The sequence below is a fragment of the Cetorhinus maximus genome, chromosome 25 (genome assembly GCF_964194155.1).
Source record: "Cetorhinus maximus chromosome 25, sCetMax3.hap1.1, whole genome shotgun sequence".
NCBI classification, from domain to species: domain Eukaryota; kingdom Metazoa; phylum Chordata; class Chondrichthyes; order Lamniformes; family Cetorhinidae; genus Cetorhinus; species Cetorhinus maximus.
In genome coordinates, this window is record NC_135903.1 from 28,351,247 (window position 1) to 28,369,236 (window position 17,990).

The 17,990-nt window shown below is 42.9% G+C and overlaps 1 protein-coding gene across 3 annotated transcripts in view; it reads left to right on the forward strand.

Annotated features, from left to right (window-relative positions):
• The window catches only part of LOC144667990 (acyl-CoA-binding domain-containing protein 5-like), a 133,811-nt gene that overhangs the window by 36,446 nt on the left and 79,375 nt on the right, over positions 1-17,990 (forward strand). For all 3 annotated transcript variants that reach the window (XM_078529681.1, XM_078529680.1, XM_078529682.1), the window contains exons 5-9: positions 2,275-2,395; positions 5,494-5,619; positions 9,949-10,146; positions 13,930-14,036; positions 17,207-17,489. In XM_078529681.1, coding sequence (XP_078385807.1) covers positions 2,275-2,395; positions 5,494-5,619; positions 9,949-10,146; positions 13,930-14,036; positions 17,207-17,489 — 835 coding nt within the window. The remainder of the gene's footprint in view (positions 1-2,274; positions 2,396-5,493; positions 5,620-9,948; positions 10,147-13,929; positions 14,037-17,206; positions 17,490-17,990) is intronic.

Consider the following 17,990-nt stretch of genomic DNA (forward strand, 5'->3'; position numbering starts at 1 on the left):
ACACCAGCACGCACTCCCACAGTCACACACACACACTCACCCTATCCTCCTCACAATCAACTACACGGCCAATTTTTTGTCATCTGCAAATTTCTTGAACATTCCCCGTACATTTATGTCCAAATTGTTAATCTATACCACAAAAAGCAGGGAACACTCTAATGGTCGTCTATTTTTATTACTCTTTTCTTATTATCAATTTATTGTTTTGATTTTTTTTTGCTCAGTAAGTTGTTTCTTTTCATACATCACAGTTTTTTTTTTACAATTCATGTTTACTGTTGTGCCAAATCTTATCTTTCTGAAACTTGCTCATCAGCCCTCTGAGTGTGAGGAAAATTGAAATGTGGCCCCCTCCCATGCGAAAACGTTGGACAAGCCTGTCCTCGTACCACCTAAAGCTAGCCTGCTCCGCTTAAAGGGGAGATGCTTCGTGACTGGGGCAGGTGCTGGAAGCTGTGTAGGAAATGAATGTCCTGGGAAACAGTGAGGAATGACACAGCTTGGCAGAGAGCGGGCTTCAAGGTCTTCAAACGCTGGCTATCCACACTGGAGGCAGGAGGCCCTTCAGACACACAGGCAGTGGGGGCAGATATCTGTGGAGATCAGTGCCAGGAGTTAAACCCCAATGACCTGGATGCAGTGTCGCAAGAATCATAGGAAGTTTAAGGCACTTATGGAGGCCACTTGGCCCATCATGTCTGCACTGCTGAAGAAAAAGGGCCACCCAGCCTAATCCCACTTTCCAGCATTAGGTCCATAGCCCCGCATAGCTACGGCATTTCAGGTGTACATCCAGGCACCTTTTAAATGAGATGAGGTTTTCTACCTCTACCACCCTTTCAGGCAGTAAGTTCCACCCACTGGGTGAAAAAGATTTTCCTCATCTCCCCTCTGATCCTTCTACCAATCACTTTAAATCTATGCTCCCTAGTCATTAACCTCTCTGCTAAGGTAAAGAGGCCCTTCCCATCCACTCTGTTCAGGCCCCCTCACAATTTTGTACATCTCAATCAAATCTCCCCTCAGCATCCTCTGTTCCAAGGGAAACAACCCCAGCCTATCCAATCTTTCCTCACAGTTGCAATTTTCCAGCCCTGCAACATGCTCATAAATCTCCTCTGTACCCTCTCTAATGCAATTACATCCTTTCTGTAATGAGGTGACCAGAACTGCACACAGTACTCAAATCGTGGCCACACTAATATTTTATATAGTTCCAGCATAACCTCCCTGCTCTTATATTCTATGCCTCAACCACTAATGGAAAGGATTCCAAATGCCTTCTTAACCACCTTATCGGCCTGTCCTGTGTGTTCAGGGATCTGTGAACATTCACTCCAAGGTCCCTCATTTCCTCTACACCTCTCAGTATTCTCCCATTTATTGTGTTTTCCTTTGCCTTGTTTGATCTCCCTAAAAGCATCATCTCACACTTCTCTGGGTTGAATTCCATTTGCCACTTTTCTACCCACCTGACCAGTCCATTGATATCTTCCTGCAGGCTACAGCTTCCCTCCTCACAATCAACTACACAGCTAATTTTTGTGTCGTCTGCAAATTTCTTGATCACTCCCCGTATATTTATGTCCATATTGTTAATATATACCACAAAAAGCAGGGGCCCCAGTACTGAGCCCTATGGAACCCCACTGGAAACAGCCTTCCAGTGGCAAAAAAATCCATCAGCAATTACCCTTTGTTTCCTGCCACTGAGCCAATTTTGTATCCAGCTTGCTACATTCCCCTGGATCCCATGGGCTTTTGTTTAACCAGTCTGCCATGTGGAACCTTGTCAAAAGCCTTGCTAAAATCCATGTAAACGACATCAACTCCACTAACCTCACCAGTCCTCCTTGATACCTCCTCAAAAAATTTAATCAAGTTAGTCAGACATGACCTCCAATCCTCCGGCACCACACCTGTACCACAGCTGTGGTAGTGGTAGAAGTTCAATGACCTCACACAAGTGGTTAAAGTCATTGAATTCCTTCAATTTATGATCAGAACACAGATATTAAGAGTCTGTGCAACACTTTATAGGCAAAATACCTTCCATGGTATCCCAAATCCTCAATAGTTCCTACCAACAAATTAAGTGTTGTAATTTTCTAATATTGATTAATATAAAGTAGAGTTTGAAAATAGTTTCAAACTGCAGAGCCCTTCAATGTTGTTCTGTTTTTGCAAAGCAGCTGACGAACAATTGCCGAGTGACTGTTGGGTGATACTCTGCTGGCTTTTAAGAGGCCCCTCTCAAATCCATTCCCCCAGGTTATCGATACGATGTCAGGGACTGGAAGTGCAGAGCAGCAGTTCCATCTGTTTGAGCCGCTGTATGAAGTTGTCGAGGACATGCCCAGACCTCCAGGCTTCTCCCTGAAGAAGGTATCAGGTATGAGCAAAAGACAGAGGGGTGGAAGATATTTCTTTGCTAATGGTTAAAAAGTTGGGATGAAGGAAATCGATTTGCATTCATAGTTTGTTATTGAATGAAGGCAATTCCACCCCAGTTCACTTGCAGCAGAAGAATAAGATTGACCCCTAACCCCTAGTTTCTGGTTCTCATAATTAAGCAGTTAGACATTCACAGGAATTGCTCACTAAATAGTGCGCTCACATTGGAGGCATTACACAAATCCATAAACACATTACAGGGTTCCTGTTTCAGCTCTCAGTTTTAAACTAAACCTTTCATTCCCAAAGTGAGTGCAGAAAACCTCCATTTTAGGTGTTCTTTGCACAAGCGCCCACCTACCTTACTGCCAGACCCTTCAGCTTTCTTTCAGCATTTGACAGTTCCTGAACTGGAGGACGGTGCACTGTACATGATGGGGAATGTTGCTTTATCATGTAAATTAATTCCATAGAATTACAGAGCCTATACCACAGAAACAGGCCATTCAGCCCAACTGATCTGTGCTGGGGATTGAAACCACACAAGCCTTTTTCCACCCTTTTTCATTTAACCCTATCTGCATATTTGTCTATTCGTTTCTCCCTGAATTGCTAATATAGCTTCCCTTAAATGTATTTATGCTATTCACCTCAAGTCCTCCTTGTGATAGCAAATTCCACATTCTAACCATTCTGTGGTGAAGAAGCTTCTCCTGAGTTCCAGATTGGATTTATTGGTGACTATGTTGTATTTAGAGGGAGGTCTTGTGGTGCACTGGGTAGTGTTCCTAATTCTGGGCCAAAAGCTCTGGGTTCAAGACCCAACCCAAGATTTGATGGCCATGGAAGATGCATTCAGAGCATAGCCCAACAGGTTGATCATCAACCTGCAAATCCCTCCAATAGGCCTATGGCAGGCGGTGAGAGTGGGAGACCCATGCTTGATGATGAGTGACGTCCCTCAAACTATAGCCCCAGGCTAGCAACGTGTTACAGGAAGAAATAAGCTATGGAAACAGATGTAAGCGTGTGCTTCATCTGCTTCGTGTGCCTTTGAGTGTCGAAAGAGAATCGAGAGAGATCTTTTATTTATGTCCTCTGGTTTTGGGCTTCCCTGTTTGTGAAAACATCTTCTGTAGGTCTAACTTATCAAACCCTTTCATAAACTTAAAGACCTCTTTAAGGTTGCCCTCTCAACTTTTGCTTTTCTAGAAAAAATAGGCAGCTTGTTTAGTCTTTCCTGATTAGTATATCCCCTCAGTTCTGCTGTCATCCTTGTGAATCTTTTTCCGCACTTTCCCCATGTCTCTATATAATTTTTTATAATATGGAAGCCAGAAATGTGGTCAGTACCCCAAGGGTTGTCTAACCAAGGTTCGATACAAATTTAACATAACTTCTGTTTTTCAATCCTGTACTTCTGGAAATGAATCCCAGATCCTGATTGGCTTTTTTTCATTTCCTCTATTGCTGCTTTTAGTGATTTCATAGAATGGTACAGCTCTGAAAGAGGCCATTCAGCCCATCGTGCTTGTGCTGGCTCTTTGAAAGAGCTGTCCAATTTAGTCCCATGCCCCAGTTGTTTTCTCATAACCATGGAAGTTCGCCAGCTTCAAGTTCTTGTCCAATTGCCTTTTCAAATCTCCTATTGAATCTGCTTCCACCATCTTTTCAGGCAGTGCATTCCAGATCTTCACAACCCTCTGAAGAAATTTCTTGTCATTTCCCCTCTACTTGTTTTCCAAATATATTAACATTATGACCTTTGGTTACCAACCCATTTACCGTAGGGAACAATTTGTCCATATTTTCTCTGTCAAAATCCTTCATAATTTTGAATGCATCTATTAGGTCTCCTCTTAACCTTCTCTGCTCCAAGAAGAACATTTCCAACTTTTTCAATCTCCCCAGGTATCTGGTATCATCCTGGTAAACCTGCTCTGTGGCTCTGTTGGGGCCCGTTAGCTCAGTTGGCTAGACGGCTAGCATGTGGACCGGATTAACACCAGCAGCATGTTCCAAAACCTCAGCTTTCCAGAACTGTAACAGATCTGGACCTCCGGATCGTTTTTTATCCTCTAACCCATTTCAACTCTTGTTAGCTAAGCAGTATGGGGGCTCCTTATTCCTAATGAATAGTGCAATGTTCTTGTACTTTTTAAAGTTGTGTTTAGTTTTCAACCAGGGCAAGTGCATAGGAAACTGTTTCAGACAACTAAAGCACTCCAACAATCAGTAGATGGAAAGCCTGGATGCTGAACGAAAATAATATTTAAAAACTTAGTGCGGGTTTGCTTCTATTTAGTTTGGCAACATAATTAAGTGAGGAAAGTCAACAATTGAGAAACAGACATTTAACATTACATGGCTGTTTCTTGTCAGCATCAAGCACTCCCCAATGCACAGTGAAACTTAAACTCCAGCCTCCAAGGTGTTTCGCCAAGTGCGCCACTCTCCATGCCAGCCATTCTGGTGTCTAATATCTCTGTTACACTTAAGCAATTGAGACATAGGGACTCAAACTCATACCAGTAGGTTTGCAATCCCTGCACTCAGTCTCTCTTGGACTGCAAACTTACACACTCCATCATGCACACACACCAATGGCCAGTTCCCTTCCTGAAAACAAAACACCCAGTGTTTATGTCCCATTTCATTTGGTCACATATGCTTTCCCTGCAGCCACTAAGCTGATTGAAGAAAGGACTGGTGAGTAAATGGTTTCATTGGATGCCCTGATATGGTGGTTTACATTGTTCACTGGGGTGTTCTTGCTTTCTGATGCTATGTCAGCAGAGAGGTATAGAATTCTGATTATTTATTAATCACAAAGGATGCTGTATGGACTCCTTCCAGTATAGTAAATAGTGTGTAATCGCCAGCTCACATTACCAGTAAGCACAACAGCTTATGTACTGTAATTAAATGGAGAAAAAGTTTTGGATGTTTTTCATTGCACATTCTTTTCATTGAATCACTGAGTTGGTGAGCCCATGTTACAATAGATTTTTTTTTCTATTAAATAATAATCTGCATACTCTTGAATTAAATTCCATTGACCACATTTTGTGACAAAATATTGCCCTGGATTTTTAGGTGAAAATGTTGAAACTCCCCTGATGTCGACTCCAGGTATTGTGAGGAACGGTCTGCTGAGAAACCACAATAGCAGCACGGCCTCAGAGGAGCAGTGTGATGAGGAGCAAGATGTAGTAAAAAACAGTAAGAAGACCTGCTTAACCTTATGCATTTCTCTAAACTAAACAACGATCGAGTATCTGCATAGGTCCGAGGCTTTCTTGGAAAGGATGAGTGAGCGTTAAGGTGGATTGAATCATGGCTAGAGTGTGCACAACTATCTTAGCCAGACCCATCCAGCTTTTCTTGCTTCCCAAAGCCTCTCCAGAAAAATCTCATTCACCGTGCCTATAACCCGCTCACAAATTCCTTTCCACTGCTTTTTTATTTGCCTCTTGCTTTAATCCACAAAGAACTTTGAGAGATATTTCTGTGCAAGAGAAATACTTCAAAAACGTAAACTATCCCTTTCTAGTCTTTTTTCTTTCTTCTTTCCCTCTTTATCTGTTTATCAGTGGGGCTAGCAGTTAATGTTCAGATAACTTTTGAAAAGCACTCCCTCATCCTCCCCCGACACAATAACCCAGATTTGGCAGCTAATGATTGAGTTGTTTGAATTATACATCATGTTGTGTTCAAACACCATGTACTTAGAATAAGGCACTTTATTTATCTTGGGTCATATTTTCCCTGCTAATTCTAACTAAAAAGTAGCCAAAAGTAAAACATGGTGTAATGTTGGTAGAAAGTGTTAAGGGATAATTAATTCCTGGGTTCCAGTTCCCCAAAAATTGATTAATGAACACAGGTTTAAAGAAATGCCTGCTTATTTTACTATTCTATTATTATATTCCATGTCCACATATGTTCTTTCAAGTTGGAGGTTTTGTGGTGCAGTGGATAGTGTCCCTGCCTCTGAGCCAGAAGTTCCAGGTTTAAGTCCCGCACCAGGACTTGATGACCAAGGAAGGTGAGTCCATAACGCAGCCAAAGAGTATCAACCTGAAAATCCTTCCAACACCCGCCAATGGCAGGTATTAAAAGCGAGAGAAATCCCTGGTCAGCCAAGTGATGGAAAGAACGCAGGAGCCTCTGCCATCACTATTCATATCTCCAGACTTCAACATGCATGTAAAAGTGCATGTTGTCACAGCAGCTTAGACTTCCTGAGTGAATTGTACCTCACCACCATATGTTGTGCTACTTTAACATGATATTCATACCTTACCATTGTGCTCCTCTTTATTTGTGCACAACTTCAGGTTGTGCTATTTTTTTCTGAATTGCCTGCAAGCCCATCAGTTTAATTAACATGGACTTTCCTATTTCAGTGCCAATTTGCCATGCCTGTTAACTCCATAACAAGTCTGGAGTCTACCTTCCATCAAAAATCCAGTTGTGATGCTGCATTACAAAGATTACCTATAGAGGGCCTGGTCATAACATGAGCCAATTGTTGACCCATCCTTTAAAAGTATTTCACATTACATAGCTGCATTGATGAACACTAATGTATACGCTGGCTTGGTGCCTTACCAGCTATCTGGAAAGATTTAAAAGATCATTATCTGAGGTCTTGAAGTTGGCTGCTTCTAACAAAACTGTACATTTCAAATCATGAGCAAGACTTAAATTATAATGAAAATCCAATTTTTCTTGTTACCTGTTTAACCAGTGCTTTTACAACTGGAGCTCAGCCTATACATTATCAAACTAGCATTTTTAAATTTTAAATTAAAGAAGCCTCTGCGTTTTTATTCCCCAGTTTCTTTCATCAGTTTGTTAACATCAGAACACAAGTGGTGCTTAGATCCTCTAGAGGCTGTGTATGGGAAGGCTGCATTCATTAATTTATTGGAAAAACTCCCTTGTACATTTTGTATTTTATTTACAAACATCTGAGATGAAGGTAAAGAACTGGTTTAGAGACTTACTTTGGCATCATCGTAAAAATGTGAATTTTTTTCCCATGCAAATGAATGCTTATAAATATGCAAATTAGTGTATTAAATTGGGTGACTGGGTGAGATACACAATAATACAGTAGCTCTTTTTTTAAAAAAAATACATGTGATTTTGGTGCTGTCCTTAATATTTTTATGAATTCAGATCTTCTATCTTTTTGAATTTTTTCCTTCTCTTCTGATCCCACCAAATCTGTCTCCTTCTACTCATTTAGAATTCCTTATAAGAGACATGCGACCCCTACAAGAGCTGTCATTTCATGCCATACTACCTTGGGAAAATAGGGCTTCTTGCTGTTATACCTAAAGACTAATATTTTTTCTGAAAGATGTTGGTGGAAAGTTGAAAGTGTTTACATGATTTGAGTTTTGGATATTGGAATTGCAGATAAATTGTCAAAGTCAAGCCATTGCCAGTGAACTGCGATTTAGGAAGGAAATAAAACTGCTGCAGATTGTACAATGAGCAAAGTGAATAGAGCAGCAGTTTTTGGAGTATAAATGTGCCAGGCTGAAAGACATTGCAGAACATGCAGATAGATTCCTGAGAAGGTTGGGTGAGTAGCCAGTGATGCCACACCATATTGAAACAACCAATGTTGATAGGACTGAGGAAGGAATCTAGGAAAAGCTATGGAAAAAATAAATAAAAGCTAGACCTCAAGACTTGCATTCTTGGGTATGCTACTTACATCATGCATTCAACTAGCTAGTGGAAGTTCAACCAGTCAGATGCATTGTTGGCAGGTTGGTATAGGAGGGAGCTTGGGGTTTCAAATTTGAGAGAGATCAGGACCAGTTTTGGCTCAGCAGGCGGCTGTATAGAAGGGACAAATTCTCCCTGAATCAAACTGGCCCCAAGGATTGATAAAGTCGTGAATATGAGGCTTTTGTATGTTAACCTGGAGGCGGTGTAGAGCGAAATGCCCTAGAATATGGTTGGGGAATAGGCAGGAATTATGATTAAGTATTGTGAAGAGGCAAAGCAGTCTAAAGTAATAATCACCATTAGTGAGGTATTGAAAGACGTACCTAGGACATATAGCGTAGTGCTTTTTAGATTGAAGGACCCCTTTAAAATGGATTCATAATCACAGACCCTCAATCTGTATTATACTAAATCTCATAATAAAGTGTTGTATGTTAGCAATACTTTGATAATGCTTTTCAGAAAACAGACAATTACTTAGAGTAGCAATTTCAGGACTATTTCATTGATCTGGACAGTGATGAGACGTACCAGAGATAATGAAGAAGGGCAACTCCTTGAACATTCTAGTGCATACCTAACTGACCTTCTGATATGGTTAAAGACTATGCATACATGCCCTTAACAGACAATCAGTTCACAGATCACACCAAATATAATCAGCTCTCGTCCAAATCAATATTAACAGAGGTTTCACCCCATTTAAATGTTTAACCATCTCAAAGCAAGTTATTATTTTAATTTTAAAGAACTTCCCATAATCATACAAGATTCCTCCTACTCAGTTCTATTATGGAGTCCTCACTTCAACATGACATTCTCGGGAATATTTTACAGATCTGTGCAAACCCCCAGCCTAGTTTCTCGGTGTTATTTACTCAGAAAAGAAATTTATATCTTTGTAACATGGTGGAAGATTTAAGTAAGTCCAACTGACAGCATTTCCACAATTACAAGAATCAAACCAACAAGAGAATAATATAAACAGAAAATGCTGGAAATACTCAGGCCAGGCACCATTATAATGGTGACAGAGTTAACGTTTTGAATCTGAATGAACCCTCTAGTCCAAATCCAGAAGGGCCATACGGACTCGAAACATTAACTTGGTTTCTCACTCCACAGATGCTGTCAGACCTGTTGAGTTTTTCCAGCATTTCCTGTTTTTGTTTCAGATTTCCAGCATCCGCAGTATTTTGCTTTTACCATTATAATGGCACTTGCTCACTACATGTGTCCAAACTGAATGCATTCCAACATCACAGCAGCAGCTGATCAGCCATCTTCCTTCACTAACTACCATTAATTTATACGAAGTGGCTTTCCTTTTATTTTTCCTTCTCTTTCCCTCCTTGTCTTTTTCCCTCTCTCTTTCACCCGCTTGAGCGACTATTTCGCAGATCCTCTGGAAAGCCTTTACTGATTCCCAGGAGGTCGTGGACCCAGATTTAAAAGCCACTAATATAATATGGTTCAAACGGGTCTGAAAGTAAAAACAAAATTGGAAGGGGAAATGGTCCTGTGAATTCTGCGTGTTAACATACCAAAGCCTAAAGCATTACAACTAGAGGCAGTAATTAGAATTGAGGGATGCAATGTTCTAGCCTTAACAGAAAGATGAATTCACCCAAGGCTGGACTGTGAACTGCATGGACTCGATTCGCCGAATGGACTCCTTCTGTGCCATAAATGACTCTCTCATTCTAAATATTCTGGAGAAGGAATGTACGATTTACTTGGTAGCAAATATTGAAAAGCTTTAATACAATAAATTCTTGAAATATGGACTTATTTTTGTAGGAAAAACAGTTCGATTTCATGAGAATGAGGTCAGCCAAGATGGTGATGGTAACAATGAGACAATTCAAACCAATGGCTTTTATCCACAAGATGGCGATCTTGATACAGAGCTTGGGATCTCTCAGAATGACACAACAGTAGAAATCGTGAGGAAAAGGCAACTTCAGGAGCATCCCTCACAACTTCATGATATAACAGGTACGTCATCTTAAAATAATGGGAAAATGAAATAGAGGGGAGATGAGAATTATTTTCAGTGAACTGTCATGACCTAAAACGCACTGCCTGAAAGGGTGGTTGATGCAGATTTAATACTAACTTGCAAAAAGGAAAGTGATTAGATATTTGTAAGGGCAGTATGAAGAAAGAAACTCAATTGGATAGTTCTTTTGAAGAGTGAGAACAGGCGTAAGAGGTGAATAGCTTCCTTCTGTGTAAACCTTTGGGGTGATTTTAACTTCCAGAAAAAAAGGTGGATTTGGCTTAGATGAGTGAAAACACTGGAACATAATCCCAACACACCTCAATCCTGCTACTTCTGGTTTCAGCGGACATGGGATGAGGGGTGAGTGACCAATCCGCTGTCAAGGAGATGGGTCGGTTGCTGAAACCTTTTAAGGAGGCCACATGCCTTTGTTTTAACAGCGATTATATTTGTAACCACAGTCAGCTCAGTTTCCTTGCATCGAGTTCAAAGACAGCGGTGCTTTCTCAGTGAGAGTTTTTATTGAACTTATGTAAGATGTCTGCTTACAATGAGGTCACATGGCATGGCAGAGGTCACATGACTACGGCAAGCCAGATAGAGCATGTAGCAATGATTGCATTTCAAAACCCAAACATCCCTTACAAAAATGAAAATACCTGGAAAAACTCAGCAGGTCTGGCAGCATCTGCGGAGAAGAACGCAGTTAACATTTCGAGTCCGTATGACTCTTCAACAGAACTAAGTAAAAATAGAAAAGAGGTGAAATATGAGCGGGTTTAAGGGGTGGGGTAGAGCTGGATAGAGGGCCAATGATAGGTGGAGATAGCCAAAAGATGTCATAGACAAAAGGACAAAGAGGTGTTGAAGCTGGTGATATTATCTAAGGAATGTGCTAATAGGTGACATTAAGGGTAGAAAGCAGGACGAGCAAGTTACGGATAGCCCGAGTGGGGGTGGGGTGAGGTGAATGGAAGGGATCGAAATAGGCTAAAAGGTAGAGATAAAACAATGGATGGAAATACATTTAAAACTAATGGAAGTAGGTAGGAAAAGAAAAATCTATATAAATTATTGGAAAAAGAAGGGGGGGAATCGGAAAGGGGGTGGGGATGGAGGAGAGAGTTCATGATCTAAAATTGTTGAACTCAATATTCAGTCCAGAAGGCTGTAAAGTGCCTAGTCGGAAGATGAGGTGCTATTCCTCCAGTTTGCGTTGAGCTTCACTGGAACAATGCAGCAAGTCAAGGACAGACATGTGGGCATGAGAGCAGGGTGGAGTGTTGAAATGGCAAGCGACAGTGAGGTCTGGGTCATGGTTGTGGACAGACCAAAGGTGTTCTGCAAAGCGGTCACCCAGTCTGCGTTTGGTCTCTCCAATGTGGAGGAAACCGCATTGGGAGCTGTGAACGCAGTAGACTAAGTTGAGGGAAGTGCAAGTGAAAGCTTCACTTGAAAGGAGTGTTTGGGCCCTTGGACGGTGAGGAGAGGGGAAGTAAAGGGACAGGTGTTGCACCTTCTGCGGTTGCATGGGAAGGTGCTGTGGGAGGGGGTTGGGGTGTAGGGGGTGATGGAGGAGTGGATCAGGGTGTCCCGGAGGGAACGATCCCTGCGGAATGCCACCAGGGGGTGAAGGGAAGATGTGTTTGGTGGTGGCATCATACTGGAGTTGGCAGAAATGGCGGAGGATGATCCTTTGAATGCAGAGGTTGGTGGGGTGATAAGTGAGGACAAGGGGGACCCTATCATGGTTCTGGGAGGGAGAAGAAGGTGTGAGGGCGGATGCGTGACACGGGTGAGGGCCCTGTCAACCACCGTGGGTGGAAAACCTCGGTTAAGGAAGAAGGAGGACATGTCAGAGGAACTGTTTTTGAAAGTTGCATCATCAGAACAGATGCGACGGAGGCGAAGGAACTGACAGAATGGGATGGAATCCTTACAGGAAGCGGGGTGTGAGGAGCTGTAGTCGAGGTAGCTGTGGGTGTCGGTAGGCTTGTAATGGATATTGGTGGACAGTCTATCACCAGAAATTGAGACAGAGAGGTTAAGGAAGGGAAGGGAAGTGTCAGAGATGGACCATGTGAAAATGATGGAGGGGTGGAAATTGGAAGCAAAATTAATAAATTTTTCCAGGTCCAGATGAGAGCATGAAGCAGCACCGAAGCAATCATCGATGTACCGGAGAAAGAGTTGTGGGAGGGGGCCGGAGTAGGACTGGAACAAAGAATGTTCCACATACCCCATAAAGAGACAGGCATAGCTGGGGCCCATGCGGGTACCCATAGCCACACCTTTTATTTGGAGGAAGTGAGAGGAGTTTAAGGAGAAATTGTTCAGTGTGAGAACAAGTTCAGCCAGACGGAGGAGAGTAGTGGTGGATGGGGATTGTTCGGGCCTCTGTTTGAGGAAGAAGCAGAGAGCCATCAGACCATCCCGGTGGGGGGTGGAGGTGTAGAGGGATTGGACGTCCATGGTGAAGAGGAGGCGGCTGGGGCCAGGGAACTGGAAATTGTTGATATGATGTAGGGTGTCAGAGGAATCATGGATGTAGGTGGGGAGGGACTGGACAAGGGGAGAGAGAATGGAGTCAAGATAGCAATAAATGAGTTCCATGGGGCAGGAACAGGCTGACACGATCGGTCTGCCGGGACAGTCCTGTTTGTGGATTTTGGGTAGGAAGTAGAAGCGGGTCGTCCGAGGTTGGGAGACTATGAGGTTGAAGGTGTGGAAGGAAGATCTCCAGAGGAGATGAGGTCAGTGACAGTCCTGGAAACAATGGCTTAATGTTCAGTGGTGGGGTCATGGTCCAGGGGGAGGTAGGAGGAAGTGTCTGCAAGTTGACGCTCAGCCTCTGCGAGGTAGAGGTCAGTGCGCCAGACAACAACAGCACCACCCTTGTCAGCGGGTTTGATGACAATGTCAGGGTTGGACCTGAGAGAACAGAGTGCAGCAAGTTCAGAGAGAGACAGGTTAGAGTGGGCGAGAGGAGCAGAGAAATTGAGACGACTAATGTCACACCAACAGCCCAAACATCCCTTGCCTTGGGAAACCAGACAGGTAAAAGGAGATTATTAGGGCTACGCCCATGCAGTAAGTGCCCTTACAACACTGCTTGTGGGTCAGGGTGAGTAGGGGTGTTTCCTCCCAGCCAACATGCTTACTTGCAAAATCCACACCTTCCCCCATCCCACCTGCATCAAAAAGACCTGTCTGTTCCTCCCATCTCGCCCCTCCCCGACCTCCGCTGCAATCAGACCTGCCCCTCCACCACACCTACTTGATGTCAGCTCCTTGTGCTGCAGGATTCCCACCCAAGAGACAACCAGCCTTTCATTCAGGCAGGAAGCTTACAAAAAAAAACTATCAAAAGACAATTGCAATTAAAGCTGGTAGGCCATTCGGGAAAACTTGCTCCTCCCAAGTTTTCTCTTACAAAGTGGCTGTCAAGCTATTAGTGCCTTGCTTCGTAGTTGAAGGAAATCAGTCACAAGGACCAGATGTTTGGGGTTTTATTTTAGCATTTAAAAGCACAGCTTGCCCTTTTGAAGCAATCCTTTCTTAGCTTATCTGGAAATTGGTACCAGTCCTGACTTAGTGCTGGTACGTTAGTCTTTCAAGAGTGTGTTATTCAGAAAGCCTGGTGAAAAGCCATGAATGTAGAAGATAAAATAAATCTAGTACAGAGTATGTGACACGAAACTTGAAATTTATTTTGGATTTTTTCTTTGCTTAATGTCAATTTTGATTTTGGCAAATTTCAACTTTTCGATCTTCAGACAGTAGCAAGAGTTACACAGTGGAAGTAGCTGACCAGAATCATTTCACAAGTGACTCAGAAAGTGAAGTGTTCTGCGATTCTGTGGAAGAACTAGACCATGAGAAGGTAAGCTGTATCAAAAGTAGCAAAATTTCATTACAATTAGGAGAAAAACACACATTTTGTTCTTTATAATGATAACTTAGAATTGAAAATTATTTTCAAGGAAAAGAGAAGGCAAATTGGTGGTTCAGGAATGTTGCTCATTGCAGTAATGACCTGCTGAACCAGGGCCTTTTTTTTTTAATTATTCATTCAAGGGATGTGGGCATCTCTGGCTAGGCCAGTGTTTACTGCCCATCCTTAATTGCCCTTGAGAAGGTGGTGGTGAGCTGCCTTCTGTCCATGTGGTGTAGGTACACCCACAGTGCTGCTGGGGAGGGAGTTCCAGGATTTTGACCCAGGGACAGTGAAGGAACGGCAAAGTATTTCCAAGTCAGGATGGTGAGTGACTCGGAGGGGAACTTCCAGTTGGCGGTGTTCCCATGTGTCTGCTGCCCTTGGTATCTTCCTTGTACATTCTATAATTCTCCACAGACTGGAATGGTTCCTTTTATGAGCTTAGTGTTGCATGGCCAGAAACCTGCTTATGATAAGGGGGAGATGGTGCACAGCCTGGGTGTGAACTTTGCAGATACGCTAGTTTAAGAGATCTCCTGTAAGTCAACTCATGCTGATCTTGCATGTTACTAAGCAGCAATACTGGGGGCCTGAAAAGAGCTTTTTTTTAAATTAGTTCTAATTTCTCATTTTTATTTTAATGGAATGTGGACGCCACTGGCACAGGCAGCATTTATTGTTCATTCCTAATTCCCCTGGAGATGAGCCACCTTCTTGAAGGCTCTGTGGCTTGTGAGGCCACTTCCAAGGGCCTTTAAAAGTAAACCGCGTTGTTGTGGGTCTGGTGCCACCCACAGGCCAGACTAGGTAAGGACGGCAGATAATCTTCCCTAAAGGTCATCAGTGACCCAGGTGGGTTTTTACAACAATCTGTTCGTTACCCATTTCTGATACTAGCTATTTTTTTAAAATACTGAATTTAAACTCCCCGGCTGCTGTGGTGGGATTTGGATTTGAACTCGTGTGTCCGGATCATTAGTCCAAACCACTGGACTGCGAGTCCAGTAACATAACCACTGTGCTATCATTCCCACATCCCGTTACATTACATGAAGTTCCCATCTATTCAGTAAGGCGAGGGGAGGCAATGGCATAGTGGTATTCTGACTGGACTAGTAACCCAGAGACCCAGGGTAATGCTCTGGGGACCCGGGATCGAATCTCGCCATGGCAGATGGTGGAATTTGAGTTCAATAAAAATCTGGAATTAAAAGATCTAATGATGATCATGAAACCATTGTTGTAAAAAAAATCATCTGGTTCACTAATGTCCTTTAGGGAAGGAAATTTGCCGTCCTTACCTGGTCTGCCCTTCATGTGACACCAGACCCACAGCAATGTGGTTGACTCTTAAAAATTCCCTCTGAACTAGGGATGGGTAATAAATGCTGGCCTAGCCAGTGACACCCACATTCCATGAATGAATAAGAATTTAACCAGTAATGGGTTTTTTTTATTCTTCATCGCTGGCAGCATTTGTTGCCCATCCCTAATTGCCCTTGAACGGAGTTCAATTAAATTCATTTAAATTCCACCAGCTGCTGTGGTGCAATTTGAACCCATGTCCCCAGAGCATTAGCCTGGATCTGTGGACTATTGGTCCAGCGACATCACCACTACACCACCATCTTCCATTGTAACCTAGATAAGATTGTGGACATCTACCTTCAAGATGTTGTCAAGGAGAATGGTAATAATGGCTTCTCTGAAGAGCTGTCTGACAACTACCAAAACAGAAGATTTGATTTCTGCTTTAATGGCCAGGGTGTAATTACAGTCCCATGTTGTCATATTAGTTTCAATTATGGTACCTTCCTAGTGAATATCTCCACAGTGGTCACTAGAGGGAGCAATTTGCTCTAGTTGAACACAACCTTCAGTTCAACCCTATGAGCCCATTCTTTCCATATGTTATATATAGGCTGCCTATAATGAGCGCTGTCCATCCCACTCAACTTCCCTGGGGAGGCAACCAACTGCCGATAAGTCTCCATTATAAAGCTCTGGATTTTCCCCCCCAAAATTGGCAGAATATTAAACCTTTACAGTTCTCATTTACACCTATAAGCCAAGATTCGTCCCTGCAAACTGCACTCACAAACCTTTGATTATGAAATTGAAAAATAAAATGAACCTGCTTGGGGCAGTGGGGAGAGAGGTCTGTTGGGTGGGGGTGGGGGTGGGGGAAGACTGATTAGCGAGAGGGGAATGATTGAGATTGGTGGCATGGAGAATAATGAAACCATAAGACTGAGTTTTAACTTTCAACGCTGGTGGAAAATGAGCACTGACGAATCAACTACTCGTTTATGCTTTTCCATTGATTTTTCTTCTGCCACATTTGTTTCCAGAATGAAGCTGAAAATTTCAGCCCCTGTAATACATTCACCAGCTTATTTTAGTTTAAGGTGGAAAGGCAGGAGTAGAGAGCTGGGCATAGACAGAAGGTTGGACATCTCTGTGACACTGATACACTGGCTAAAGCCCAGAAAAACCACACACACAAAAACAAACCAAACCAATGCTGTTCCTCTCAGCAGGTTCCTTAACTGTCTCTCCTCCCTCAACTTGTCCTGCTTCCTCTCTCTCTCTCTCTCTCTCTCTGAGACGGTTGAATTCACTTCCTAGGTTAGCGGTTGAGGCAGAAGCTATGTCAAATTTCAAGATTAGACTGGCTGGTTGGATGAATGAAAATGGGTTAATGGAATAAGGGAATAGGGTGGGTAAAAGTGATAAACACTGACAAGGACTGATTGATGTTGTAACTCAGTGTAACATTCAGGTGAGTTATTGCAAGCCATCCTGATCCGACCAACAAACTGCACTTACATTCCTACCCACAGGTAGGCCATGGCTCAGGGGAAACTTTTTGAGTGCTTATAAATGTGAAAGAAAAGGGAGCTATATAAAGGCTATTCAGACTGTCAACCTCAGTAGGCCAAGTATAATTTGTACAGTCATGGGATCTCTCCAGTTCATTTAATCCACTGACGGAGCTAAATAAACACAGCTAAAACTTCAAAGTGAGAGATTGCTGTGAAGTTTTTCCCAGATCTCAGAAGTTAATCACAAAAAGCCGGTCTGGTGATAATCCCCCCATGCTTTGTGTCTTCCAGATTTCAGCAGTTCAGAGCAGCAGATCTGTCGTGGAGTGTTCCCAAGATCCGTTCGGTTTACAGGACACTGAGTCCGCCGCATTGCCCTGCAGTGTCGATGTTTCCACGTGTAGGCCAAATGCTACACAAACCGCGTGTGATGACTTACCTCAGAACCAAGTGACACAAGCACGGGCAGCTAATGGTGGCAGAGGGAATGCACTGGATGGGGGAAGTTGTGAGAAGAGAGAGACAACATTTACTGGTCCACGATCTAAATCTGAATGGTTGACTGAGGGAAAAGGTACGTGCCATGGCCAACACATAAAGGGCTGCACAATCAGCAGTATGTAGAAGGTGATGAAATGGGACTTGCAGTTTGTAATGATAACTGATGGGATTGAGATGAATTTGGTTTGTCGTGGATACCTGCTCAGTTCACTGGAATCAGCCGCTCCTTTCCGTTGTCTCCTTGCCTGCTTCTTTACTGAAGTTGACTCCCACTTCCCTGGATCATGGTAGCAGGACCCGGGAATGTAACAGTGAAATGGCCTGGTGATCTGGACCATAAATTAACAACAACTTGTATTTATATAATGCCTTTAACCTGGTAAAATTGTGCCAAGGCACTTCACAGGAGTGTTATCAAAACAAAATTTGACACCGAGCCACATAAGGAAATATTCGGAGCTTGTTCAAAGAGGTAGATTTTAAGGAGAATCTTAAAGGGGGGAAGAGAGGCTGTGAGTTTTAGATTAGGAATTCCAGAGTTTAGGACCTTGGCCATCACATGGTCCATCTTTAA